Source organism: Miscanthus floridulus, chromosome 14 (genome assembly GCF_019320115.1).
Source record: "Miscanthus floridulus cultivar M001 chromosome 14, ASM1932011v1, whole genome shotgun sequence".
In the NCBI taxonomy this organism is placed as follows: domain Eukaryota; kingdom Viridiplantae; phylum Streptophyta; class Magnoliopsida; order Poales; family Poaceae; genus Miscanthus; species Miscanthus floridulus.
This window is the reverse complement of record NC_089593.1, coordinates 12,507,250-12,520,545: the sequence shown is the minus strand read 5'-3', so window position 1 is coordinate 12,520,545 and position 13,296 is coordinate 12,507,250. Positions and strand designations below refer to the sequence as shown.

The window sequence follows — 13,296 nt, the reverse complement described above, 5'->3', positions numbered from 1 at the left end:
CGCCCGGCGTACGTGGAGGGGAAACGATCGATGCAATGCAAATTGATGCATGCATGGCAGCATGGGGCCGTCCGGCGGTCCGACCGAAACGCCTGCCACGAGCCCACGACCCCTCGGCTTCCGCTTGGCTTTCCCGCCTCTTCCACTTCCACCACTTCAAGTACATATACTGCTAGCTCCTCGATCGATCTTCCGTCCAAATCCCTTCCACACCAACCTGCGTCGCTCTACTTACGCTCTCTAATTAACAGCCAGGAGCCAGCCATGGCGCTGCCGCCGGCGCCCTTCGCCTGCGGTAACCCATGTTCTACAAAAAATCCTAGCCGCCCCTCGCCGCGCCCCTCTTGCCTGCGGTAAGCTAACTAATCAACCAGCTTTGCCCTCGCTCCCCTGCAGGTCCCGGCGGCGCGCTGCAGCGGCGGCTCCTCCTCCAAGCGGCGGCCGATGGCAACCTCGATCTGCGTCTTCAAGAGTACGTCGTACGTCGTCTTCGCGCGCGGGCCGGCCGCGTGTCTTCTTTTAATTTTGAGCTACGTGCTCTGCAGGGATCGCGAGCGCGCTTGACGGCGGGAAGGGCCGGATAAGGGAGGCGGTGGAGGCCGTCAGGGACGAGCTCGGCGACGGAGCGCTACACGTCGCCGCCATGCACGGGAGGACACGGCTGTGTGCCTACCTACTCGAGGAGTTTCACATGGACGTCAACGCTGCTGCCGTGTCAGGTGCTACTCTACTCTACACGATCTAAACATGCTATTGTTATTTCAAAGCTTTAGATTTATATTTCATTTGTTTAATGGCATGTTGTGATAGATAAAACTCACTGTGTATTTCTATTGTTTATTATGAAAAGATTTGATTTAGTAAACTTTATTTATTTGGATGATTTCGTAGGTCAAACACCTCTCAGTTATGCAGTTTGTTCTGACGATAATGTAGATGCTGTGAGGTTTCTTCTTGATCATGATGCCGATCCAAATAAGCCTGTGGATCATGGGTGTAACTCACTACATATCGCAGCTGCAAAAGGTCCCTTTGCATTCATACATCGTCCCGTTTTTCTTATGTTTCATGTGTGGTTACTTATTATTTGATAACTTTGTATTCTACCACGGGTTGTATATAAGTTATGTTGTTTCCAATTCCTTCCTTTACCAAAATGTGAATTGTTTAATTACCATCTCTAAATCAATCTGAGATAATAATATTGGTCTGCTCATTATATCAAATCCAGCTAGATAGGTTTTATGTATAGATTCAAAAGATCGAAAGACTTTTTCATAGCTTTGTGGTAGTATGCAAAAGGTCACAAGGTAAAAATAACTCGCATCCTTTAAAGCCTTGGGGATCAGCTAATATTGACTTGTTTAGTGAATGCTTGAAATTGTAGCTTTACTCATAACATTTCAACTCGAATTCAAACCCGGAAAGGATCTAATTTGCATCCTTTTTAGGGAAAGAGAATTAAACACTGGTTGTGACACTATGACAGTTGGGTTCAATTCAAAATTTGGAATGTGCACACCATCATAGTTGATTTCCTTAATTAATATAAGACATTCTTTCAATGTTTGGGTCCATATAGGCAGGAATCAAAAGCTTAAACATCACTGTCTTCTTTATTCGATCTAATATGCAATTCGAGGTTACATAATCCACATGAAAATCATGACAGTTTGTTGCAATACCGCTAATAATTAAAATAATCTACTCAAACAAGTGTTCAATATGTTTCTATTACTAATCATATCTTTATCTAAAAAATCACTAATCATATAGATTGCAATCATTTGTTTTATTCAATGAGAGTGTATGGTATTACTGTTTCCCAGTTGATGTGTTGTGCTACATATGGATATGTCTAGATCTAATTAATATTGGATTCAGTAGCATTTGAAACACATTATTGATGCTCTAATATGCATGTTTGGTTATATATGATTTGACGTGACAAACTCTACTGTTTAAACCTAATTCTTTTATATTTATAATACAGGAGTATGTGTAATTGTAGAACTCTTGCTCTCAAAAGGAGCTGATGTTAATTCTGTGTCCTACTGCGGGACACCATTGCATGTTGCTGCAATGGAAAATAAGGGTGCTGTTATGAAGATTTTACTGGACTACAATGCAGATGTAAGGTTTATGACGTAAACATTAATTTCTTGTTTTCACATGCTGATACAGTTAACCAAGTCCCATGTCTTCAACCACTAAATTATTTTCATCCTGTTCATGAAACAAAGGTTAGTAACATTTTATGAGCAATTTACTAGTACCATGAATCTAGTACTCTCTCCATTTCGATCACAATGCTTGTCTGCTCCACATGGCTAGGCGGTACATATTGAGTAAACATTAATGGGATTGTTTGAAACTTGTACTTCTTGGATAGATCAATAGCACATCTATCTTAGGTAAGTTAAACAAATGAGCATAGTATACAAAAAGGATCAAGCTTGTAAGCTTCTCAACTCACAGCTGCTGCTTGTAGTTTATCACTCACAACACACTAGACACACACAATTGTTTGGCATTGCAAAGGATTCAGCCTTTCTGCTTATGTTGTCTATTATTTATAACTGAGTGTTTAGAAAGGAAAAGCCATGACCAAGTAACTAACAGCCGGCTTAGAAGGTCCCTAGTTCACGACTAAGCAACTGACTCACTGACCATGCATCAACCACCTGGAAACCTTGACGACTCTACAGGAGACTAGGACAACACCAACTTGAACTGAAAAATTGAAAACTGACTCTGAGCATAGGACTCGTCAGTAGCTACTGAACAAGAAGGGAGTACTCCCATCATGCCTTATTGATTTGAGGGTTTGCAGAACCAAACTGGCAGGGTTTCTTTTAGTTGTTCCCTCCACAGCACATAATGAACTGTTCTTTGATTTCTGTATGATATTTGCCTAATTTCATACCATTCTTTTATTCTGTTTTGGGATTTTGGTTTTTGACCACCAGTGATGACTGTTCACCATAGTGACGCTTTGGCAATGTACGCTAAAAGATGTTAGATAAGTTTCACACCATATTCGATTCGCACGAAATACTAATATTTGTACTTTTTGACAGTGCAACAAAGAATTGTACACCATTTTTACTCCTTTGTTAACTGCCCTCTGTGCTCGCTCATTGAGCTGTGTCAAGCTTCTGATTAAGGTAATAATCATTTTTCTTACACCTATTTGAATTTACGCTCTCTTTTTGAAGGAAACACTAATGTCCACCAAGCATCTGATTAAAGGTAATAAACGCTTGCATTGGTTCGAGGTATCTGTGATATTTTCTGTATCAGGCTGGTGCTGATGTGACAAAAGGCGCTTGTAAGTTTACCCCCTTAATATTTGCTGCAAATGAGGGCTTAACAGATTTTTACGAGTGTTTACTGGAGGCTGGTGCTGATCCCAATGTTCCTGATGATGTAAGTTTTAGTTTTTATTTTCCAGTTTTACTTATTAGATTCCATGGAGACATGTGCATGGATCTTGGGCTTGTTCTATATAGTATTGAGCTGGCTTTAGGGTTATTTTTTTGTCTTTTATATTTGTTATTTGCACTAGACTTGGTTATGCAAAATGATAGAAAATTAGCTATTACAATAAACAATAACATAAAGGGAATACATGTTTATATGTGTTACTCTTCAGTTACAGTTCACCAGGAATTGACTTTAGTTCAGTGAATTGTGGCATTATTATCTTCAATTTGGATCAGATGTTAAATGCACCTACAGCTACTACTACCTTTTTTTTACTCTACTATCCTAGCAAAGCTGACATATTTAAGGGTTCTTCTACATGCTTGAACTCTAATATCAATGTCTCCATTTTCCATAGCAGCTTTTGGTAGATGTTCATATTATTATGCCTATTTGCACTGCTCTGCAAGTAAACATAGCTTTGTGTCATTTGCAACAGTCTGGACACCTGCCAATAGAAATTGCAGCGTTTGAAAATAGACGGAAAGATGTTGAGATCCTTTTGCCCGTAACAGCTCGTATCCCATCTGTGCATGACTGGAGTGTTGATGGGGTACTTGCATATGTCAAATCAATACCAACAGATCAGGTACAGGCTAAACCTTGTTTGTCACATTAAAGATTATGCTATCATGATCAAATTCTTCACAAGAGGGTTTCCTATTCTGCAAATTCTTTGATAAATTACCCTAAGTTGAGAGAATATATTTCAAATTTGTGACTCATGTTGCCATCAGTTGTATTTGTGAAATACACTGCAATTGTTTCCGAAATAACAAGTAACTGAACTCATCAATAGTTAATATTCTATAGCATAAATGGGATGATGGTCCATTTTTAGCGTATTTTTTATCTCAATATATTTATCATATTTATTCAATTTTTTATGTCTTCATTTTGGACAATTGATAAGTTGTGATCTGGTCACTGTCTCCTTGAAACTCAAACCTGTCAGCTTTCAGTATACTATTTATGTCCTCTCTTTTTTTCAGGATGACCCAGTGTACAAAATGAATCTGGCCGATTTGAAGTTAGAAGGAAACAAGGCATACAAGAAAAAAGATTATTCTACCGCAGTAAAATTCTACTCCGTGGTATATGTTGCACCCTGCTCGTCTATCTCCACTCCTTGGAACATTAACTCAGTCTTGTGACTAGCACCAGTTTGAAACTATATATACTAAAAATTCAAAATGGGGAATGGACAACTGTGCCAATTTTTGTAGTACTGTCATTAGGAAAAAGTACAGCCATGCATGTTTAAGTGGTGGAATTAGCATATATTTATGTGGTAATTGTTGGTTTGATATGGTATAGGCTATAATGAACGCCGATTCTGGTCATGCGACATTGTTTTCGAATAGGAGCCTTTGCTTTATTAAAATGGGTGAAGGAGAGAAGGCTTTGGTTGATGCTGATGCTTGTAGGGTTATGCAGCCTTATTGGCCAAAAGCTTGCTACCGGCAAGGCGCTGCTCATATGCTCTTGAACGTGAGTTAAGCGTTTGTACTTATGGCGCTTATGTTGCTGTAGCAAATCCATTTCTCTGATGACACGGCAAATTAAACACTGTTCAGGACTATGAAAAGGCTTGTGATGCGTTTCTTGATGGTCTGAAGTTGGACCCCGCTAATGCTGAATTGGAGAACGCACTTCGGTGCCTATCCCATGCTCTTTATCGTTTGTTCTGATGATGATCTTAGGTTGTCACAAATCAAACCTTACCCTTACTGCTTTTATTAACCCCCCCCCCCCCCCCCCCCCCCCCCTCTGCATGTCGTAGTTATATAGTCTCATCCTCATCTATAGTTTCATATTGGAACACACGCACATAGATTTATATCGGTTAGGTTAATTAAATTCATATCATCATATGGATGGTGGCTCATTATTTAGTTGGATTTGAGTTAGATGATTGAATAATCCACATGCGTATTGCTAATTAAGTCAGCCCACTTTGTGTGACACTATTGTGATTATTGACCTAGTTTGATTATGCAGAGAGTCTTTGAACTCCTCGACGATATCTCGTGGCAAAACAAAGCTCTCGGAATAAATGTCCATTGCCCAAAAGAATATTATGAAGACTAGGTCTGCCTGCTTTGCACTGGGGTCCGGCTTACTATGCAGTTACCAGATATATTTCTTCACATTAGCTATCAGTTACGTTCCGAACATTTTACCAAGTTTCTTCTTTTACGAAGTATTCTGGGTGGCAACATATATATGTTTGCAAATACTGATTGTTGGATGTTTTAAGTTGGGAATACTGTTTTAAGACTTGAGGGGTATCTGTTTTTGTATGGTGTTTGGTTCCATAGATATCAATGGATGTGACATGGACATCCATGGATGAGTGTTGTTTGGTTGGATGCATAAACTAGACATGGATATGTAGAACATAAAATATTCTCATAAGATCCTAGATACCGTGGCCACCAAAAAATTGGGGGACAAGCGCATCCACCGTTGCATGGCATGGGTCTTGCTCACGTGGCAGCAACAATCAATGGTTGCATGCAACCGTGAAATGATTTTATCTCCTAAACCATTTATCTAATTTGTGACACGATTATATCATTATACCTGTTTTAATTAAATCTACAAAAAATAAGATCTCACATGGTTATGTTTTGACAATAAATAAATAAATGACAAGTGAGTCCCGTATGATATAATTAGCATGGCTATCCTCGTCTATCCAACCAAACAGAAAAATGACTCGCACTGTCTTGCCCCGTCCAACAGATATCCATCCAACCAAACAGAAAAATGGCTCGCCCCATCCATCCAACCAAACACGCACTAGTAGAGAACAGACATTTGATCCTCGACCAAAATGGGCTCTAGTCCCGGCATTTTTTGCGCCCGGGACTAGAGAGACCTTTAGTCCCGGTTGGAGCCACCAACCGGGACTAAAGGTCCCTGCCCAACGGCTACTACGCCACACAGAGGTGGCAGGGACCTTTAGTCCCGGTTGGAACCACCAACCGGGACTAAAGGTAGACTTTTACTCCCGGTTGGTGTCTCCAACCGGGAGTAAAGGTCTACTCCCGGGCCGTGGCTGCGTCGGGGGTAAAGAATTACCATACCCAGTTGCTCCTTCTCCAATATCAGTAGTGACAACATTTGCTGATTTCTTTTCCTGCTTGAACTTGCGCTCAGGACACTCACTTGCCCAGTGCTGTTCACTGCCACAAACAAAGCAGCCTCCATCTCTCTTGTTGTTGTTCTTCTTTTTAAACTGTGCTGTTTGAACAGGCTTAGTTGTGTTCTCTTGCTTGTTCTGGTTTTTCTTCTTTTTATACTTGCGGAATCCAGAGTTTCTCTTCTGTACCACATTAGCAGTAGAGATCTCAACACTCTTTCCATTGTCTTTTGCTCTCGCTCTCTGCTCAACATCAAGAGTACCAATGAGCTCTTCAACATTGAACTCCTGTCTCTTATGTTTGAGTGAGGTAGCAAAGTCCTTCCAAGAAGGTGGTAACTTGGCGATTATACCGCCAGCCACAAACTTGTCAGGTAAGACACATGGAAAGAGCTCAAGTTCCTTAGCTAGTGCCTGAATCTCATGAGCCTGTTCCACTACAGATCGGTTCTCAACCATCTTGTAGTCATACAGCTACTCCATGAGGTACAGCTCGCTACCAGCATTGGTAACTCCAAACTTTCCCACAAGTGCATCCCATAGCTCTTTCCCTGTAGGAAGGATGATATAGCTTTTCTAGAATTTTAGATCAAGTGCGCTAATCACTGCACCTCGAAAGAGGTTGTCATCAGCCTTAAATTAGCCTCATCCTCAGGAGGCAAGTTCGCAGGTTTGCCCTCAGAGACATGATAACATGACATTGCAGTGAGCCACAATTCCATCTTAGCTATCCAGATCAAGAAGTTTTTAGCATAAAAAAGGATCAGGCTTTAACACAGCAGCAAAACCTCTGACAGAAAAATGCCTAAAATTAGGTTTTTGGATTGTTAGAATAATAGGCAATTTCCATGTTATTTTAATTCCATAATTTAACAGCATGATGATGACATATAAAAAAATATTAATCATTGAAATCATGATATCGATTATATCCATGGTGAAAATACATGCTAGATCATGTATCATGTGAAACATATGAAGATCAAAAACATGTGAACTTGATTCATGAATCATAACAGAGAGAAACTGGCATGATATACATCTCATATTTGCAACAAGCATAAGGCTACATATGAAGTAACATGACTGTAAAAAGAAAACACATACGCAGAGCATATATTTGGCAGAAACAGACATACGACATCTTATAAAATGGCAAGACTAGACATATGAAACAAACTGATGGCAACATATGGAACAACACATATGAATTGCTGAAACATGTAGAAAGTAAAACAGAGAGAAGATGAAACGATCATACCCTCCCGTCCGCAATTCCGAAGTTCCAGCATTCGACATGCTGTAGGAGAAGAAAATGTTTCCTCGAGGAAGGAGACGCCGGCGATCGGGAAGAAGACGACGTTCGGAGACGGAGACTCTTGGGCAGTCGCGTAGACGCTCCCCAAAAACCTAATTGCCGATCCCCCGAGCAAGGTCCCGAACGACAAGGGCTTCGGAGGCAACTGCCCTCTCGCTTCTCCGTGCGCGCAGAGTTACGAGATGAGGAAAGCCATCGAGCAACTGAATTGTGTTTCCGGAATGTGTTCTCTCTTTAACTGGAGTTGGAAGACTAGCAGGGGAAGCCGAGAGGCCTCGGAGGCATGCGCCGGGAAGACAGAAAGACCCCCCCGGGAGATCAGGAGTCAGGCCGGCTTGGAGTTGAAAACTCCCGTGGTTAGTGGGTGCTAAAAAGTTAACACGCCACGCCACGCCCGGCCCGGCCGGCGGCGGCGCGCGCGCGTGGCACGCCTTTGTCCGTTTCTCAACTTCTCAAATTAGACGGATCAATTCCAATCATTTAAGTTGAGTCAACGTCTTTTTAACTTCCAATCCGGTACAAATAATAATACCCACAATTACAAGCCATAGCGTTATTGATTTATTAGATATATAAATGGGCCTAGCCCATAATAAATCCAACACAAACATATAGGAAAAAGAATGTAAGAAAAGAACGCAGTTCGGCTATTTGATTTGAGGCACATGGTAAAAGCCCTGTTAACATAATTCGATGAATAGACTGTTCTGTCAATACCTCCATGCACTTTTTAGATGCAATCGTACTTCTGAATAAGTGAGTGGTATAATTTCTACTGAGCGAAAAGCAAAAACAGAATAAAACTTTTGAATGACATTGGTGTTGAACTACTAAGAGTTTTACCCTCTTTGTTGTGCATGGAAGTGGCGATAGGTAGATTTGTTAAATATCTTCCTAGTACAGACTATGCTGAGGTTAGCTCGTTCGGCTGCTCCACTTTTGATTTCGGCTGGTCTGCTACTGCTACCGTGCTTGAATCAGCCCATATCAGCCTGATTTCTGCTGGTCTGCTCCTACTGCTACAGTGCTCGAATCAGCCCATATCAGCCTGATTGACTGGTTGTAGACTGCCTTTTGTGCTCGCATGCAGAAAGCACCTTCGATACAAGAACAGCCATAAGCTAGAAACGGGGAATGCCAAACTTGTCATTGATTTTCTCTGTTTATAATTTGGCAACTAGCAAACTACTGTCCACAATAAACTACGTAGAACACGTCAATAAGCAAAGAGCTACATCAAGAAAAACGAAAATCCAGGACATATTCATGGACACCACTGTCAACTATGGAGTTGACACATCTGAAAGGTCAGGCCATTTCTCATCACAATGCAACAGAGGAAGATGTAAAATCCATCAATTTTGATGCCAAAAAAAAAAGTAAAATACCAGGCGGTAGCCTGATTGAGCTAGGGACCTCTGTAAACTCACACGCATGCATGGTCGATGATTTTTGGACAAAAAATAAAATCGAAGTTGGTAGTAGGCATAACACACTTGTAAATTCAGTAATCAGATGAGGGCCTATTAGAAACAGTTCAATAGCATAGGTGCATCGGTTAGGGTTTGGGTGGCCAGCTTTCGCGCAGCAGAAGGGGTGGGCATACCTGGTGGGCGTTCGTCGCCAAAGAAGGTCCTGTCGAGAGGGCACCCGGCGTACGGCGGCACGCTGGTCGCCCATTAGTCGTCGTTACCGCAGGGATGCGCAGAAGCGGAGTGAGCGCAGAGAGAGGTCCGCACCAGCAGGCGCGGGTTGGGGCCGAAGACGGCAGCGGCGGAGACGCCCGGCAGCCCTGTACGCGGCACCGGCGCCGAAGGCGAGCGTCGCCTGGGTGAGGCGCATGCGTGGCGAGTTGGATGGAGGATTCTGTTTTTTTTTTATTATTACAGAAGAAAAGAGGAACGGGACTCCGAGAGGGAGCTGGAAACTTCTGGTATCTCTACATGGGCAGGCATGAACAGGGGTAACAGTGACGGTGCGTGCCGTACATCTACGCGTGTAGTAGGCGGTGTTTGGTAGTCGCTGTGCCATCGATCAGATATATATACATGGAGTATTAAATATAGACTAATTACGAAACTAATTGTATAGTTTACGACTAATTTGCGAGATGAATCTTTTAAACCTAATTAATTCATGATTTGATAATGGTGCTACAGTAAACATGTGCTAATGACGGATTAATTAGGCTTAAAAAATTCGTCTCATGAAGTACTGACAGATTATGTAATTTACTTTTTTATTGATATCCGAACACCCTATACAACATTCTTCCGACACATTTTCTAAATTTTAGTCACCCAAACACTACCTTGATCTTTATTGATTAGCAATTCCACAGCGGCTCTAAAGTGGCAACATGATGGAGCCGAGGAAGTCCTGCAAGTCAGTGTCGCCCACGCTGCCCAATCCCACTTTTACACGACAATCGACACAAGTCTGCCACGAGTAGCATGGGGTTTGGACCTGTCTCCATCACAGACTTCAAGATGAAGGACGGTACTGTCCGTTCATGCTTGGCTCACACCACCCTAAGTGTTGAAACGTATGACCTCCAAACGCAGGGTATGCACGTCAAGACATTCGTATGACCAAACTTGAGCGTGCCCTCCAACGACCAACTTTGGCACCAACTGTCAGCTGAAGTTGGGGAAGATGACCTAGCCGACTTGGAGGTAGAAGCAGGTTGGAACATCGGTCCCCCACCGTGATCAGGCTCCAGAGATATCCTGCAACCACAGGCCTCGCTAATAGAAAACATCATCATCCTTGGCCCGAGTCCAGAACGAGAATGATGGTCCACCGACCCCTTGAATGGAGCCTCGACACTGTCGGACGAGTCATCGCTGAACGTTGGCGACACTAGGAGGCTGGTGAAGCTACAGGGTGGGTAGAAATGCGCGACAGAGTGGAAGACGAAAAAGGGGGACTTGCTAAAGGCCATGGAGGAGGCCTTGGTGGACGTCGGGGCCATCGTGGCGGCCAAAAAGGAGGTTGCTCCTAGGAGAAGAGCGACGCCCCAAGAGAGGGGCGTAAGAGTGACTGGGAAAGGGAGGTGGACAACCGTTCCTGAGTGGCGGTGACTATGGGACGGGTTGTCGGGCCTGGTCAGGAGGCGACGAGTGTTGAAACACGGAGTTCATGGCACGACAGGCTGAGCCCAACACATCGACATGTAGATCTGGTAGAGGAGGTTGTAGATTTGAATCTGGCAAGGACGAATTGGTCGGGGATGAAGCGGATCTGAAGGGTTCATCGCTGGGGTGAGTGGGGAATGAGATAAGTAGGTAGAGTGGTTCCTTGTTCCTAATATATTACAAAGGGATACTTAGAGCTTGTTTGATCTAGGTTCTTGAGGCTCGGGCTCCTCCTACAATAGCAGTTGTAGCAACACTATTCACATGCGTTTTTCTCTCTCTCCTCATGAACTGAACTGTGAGCCCGAAGAGTATAGCTTCTTGTGGCTCTGGCTCCATCTAGAACAGGGCTGTAGCAGAACTATTCACATGCATTTTTCTCTCCCCTCACAAAATGAATTGAGAGCTCGAAAAAACCATGTTTTGTGGCTCCTCCGGCTCTGGCTCCTCTGGTATTGTAGTATGGAGCTAGAGTCGGAGAAAGCCCTGCCAAACATGGCCTTAACTGCCATGTGTTGCATGCTTGCTACCTCGTCGGACATATGGGTAAGGAGGGGTCGCTAGGGACACTAAATCAATTGATGGTACATATGAACATCATGATTTGATTCGAGCAATCTTACATGTGGAGCAGAGCAAGACTAGAAGCCGTGGAATGGAGGCGACGTCGGTTGAGGTATAAAAGCAATCTTTGGGAAGAATATGGGGAACATGCCGCTGACGCTGCACCCCCCTCTTGGACGCTTGCCAACGAGGACAGTCACTATTAAAAAAAATTGGGAGATAGGCCCCTAGGATTAACAGGGTTAGCAAACACAAATCTATGTGTCTCTTAAAATATCCAATGTATTTTGCAAGCGAACAAACCATTTTTGGAGGCACCAAATAAAAGATTATTTCCATAAATCAATTATAGAGGTAGGCCTCATAAGAGGTCCGCCTTCTGGCCCATTAAAAACCCTAATATAGAGTCGCATTAAGCACTTAGCCAACTTCAGCCGTCTCACTCCGTCTTACACCCTTACTTACCCTGCGCGATGCCTTCCACACTTCCTCTCTCTCCTCCGTCTTCCACCCTCCCTTCCTCTCCCTCCGTCTTTCACACTCCCTCTGTCTCCCTATCGCCACCCCATTCACTGATGCAACAGCCGACGTGAGGCCCCGCACCTCCCCGTCGTCTCTCTCAGCGGCGGTGGATCTCGTGCACCGCACAAGGGATGAGGAGGAGGTTGCGGGCCATGGACATGGCAGTGGCAAATGTGGCTCTCGGTGCGACAGCAATGGATATCCTCTCCGTGTGGCGAGCAGATCCGGCTGCATCAGCGGCGGCCGCCGCCGCCGTATGACATGGCGGGTAGATGTGGACAAGCCCCGTCTCCTCCTCTCCTTATGGCGGCCATATCCAGGGTCTCCTCTTCTCTCTTCGGTCTCTCCCTCCACTACTCGATTGAAAAGGTCCTAAATGGCTAGAGGGGGAGGTGAATAGCCTAATAAAGTTTCGACAAAATCACTAGAGCAAATATGTTAGTAAAATAAAAGGCACAAAGTGAGTTTTTCTCTAGCTCTACAAAGTGTCGCATGCCACCTACCAAATACTAGTTGCTATGATCTCTATGTCACTCGAGCTAGGTTGCTACTTCTACCTCTAGTGTGAGCTAGCAAGAAAATTAACTACAGATAATTACTACTAACTAGCTCTAACAAACAACTACTACCACTACACAAGTAAAGTAAGGAAAGTAATGCACAAAGGGAGTAGAGTGATATACCGAATCTGGCAAGAGTCCGATGAGAATACCAAAAGACAAATCAATCAAGAATACCAATTTGATGACACAATGATTTATCCTGAGGTTCACTTGCTTGCCGGCAAGCTAGTCCCCGTTGTGACGGCCGGTTCACTTGGTGGCTCACGCGCTAATAGGCACCACGCCTAGCCCAACACTTGGGCGCCGTAAGAACCAACACAAATGAGGGCACTCAACATCACGAAGAATTTACTAGAGTACCTTTTCGCAGACTTCCGCGGGACTAAGGTCAAGAACCCCTCACAAATCACTGAAGATGGCCACGAACAATCACCAACACGTGCCAATCCTCCACCGCTGCTCCAAGCCATCTAGGTGGCAGCAACCACCAAGAGTAACAAGCAAACCCGCAACTCACACGATCACTAGTGCCACTAGGTGCTCAAACTCTAAGCAAAC

At 43.6% G+C, this 13,296-nt stretch overlaps 1 protein-coding gene across 1 annotated transcript; it reads left to right on the top strand.

Annotated features, from left to right (window-relative positions):
• The first annotated feature begins 264 nt into the window (after positions 1-264).
• LOC136503057 (uncharacterized) lies at positions 265-5,542 on the top strand. Its single transcript, XM_066498257.1, has 12 exons — positions 265-295; positions 397-462; positions 546-719; positions 892-1,026; positions 1,994-2,133; positions 3,081-3,167; positions 3,304-3,429; positions 3,926-4,075; positions 4,479-4,577; positions 4,804-4,977; positions 5,064-5,143; positions 5,488-5,542. The coding sequence occupies exons 1-12, from the start codon at positions 265-267 to the stop codon at positions 5,540-5,542; spliced, it is 1,317 nt and encodes a 438-aa protein (XP_066354354.1).
• The last annotated feature ends 7,754 nt before the right edge of the window (positions 5,543-13,296 follow it).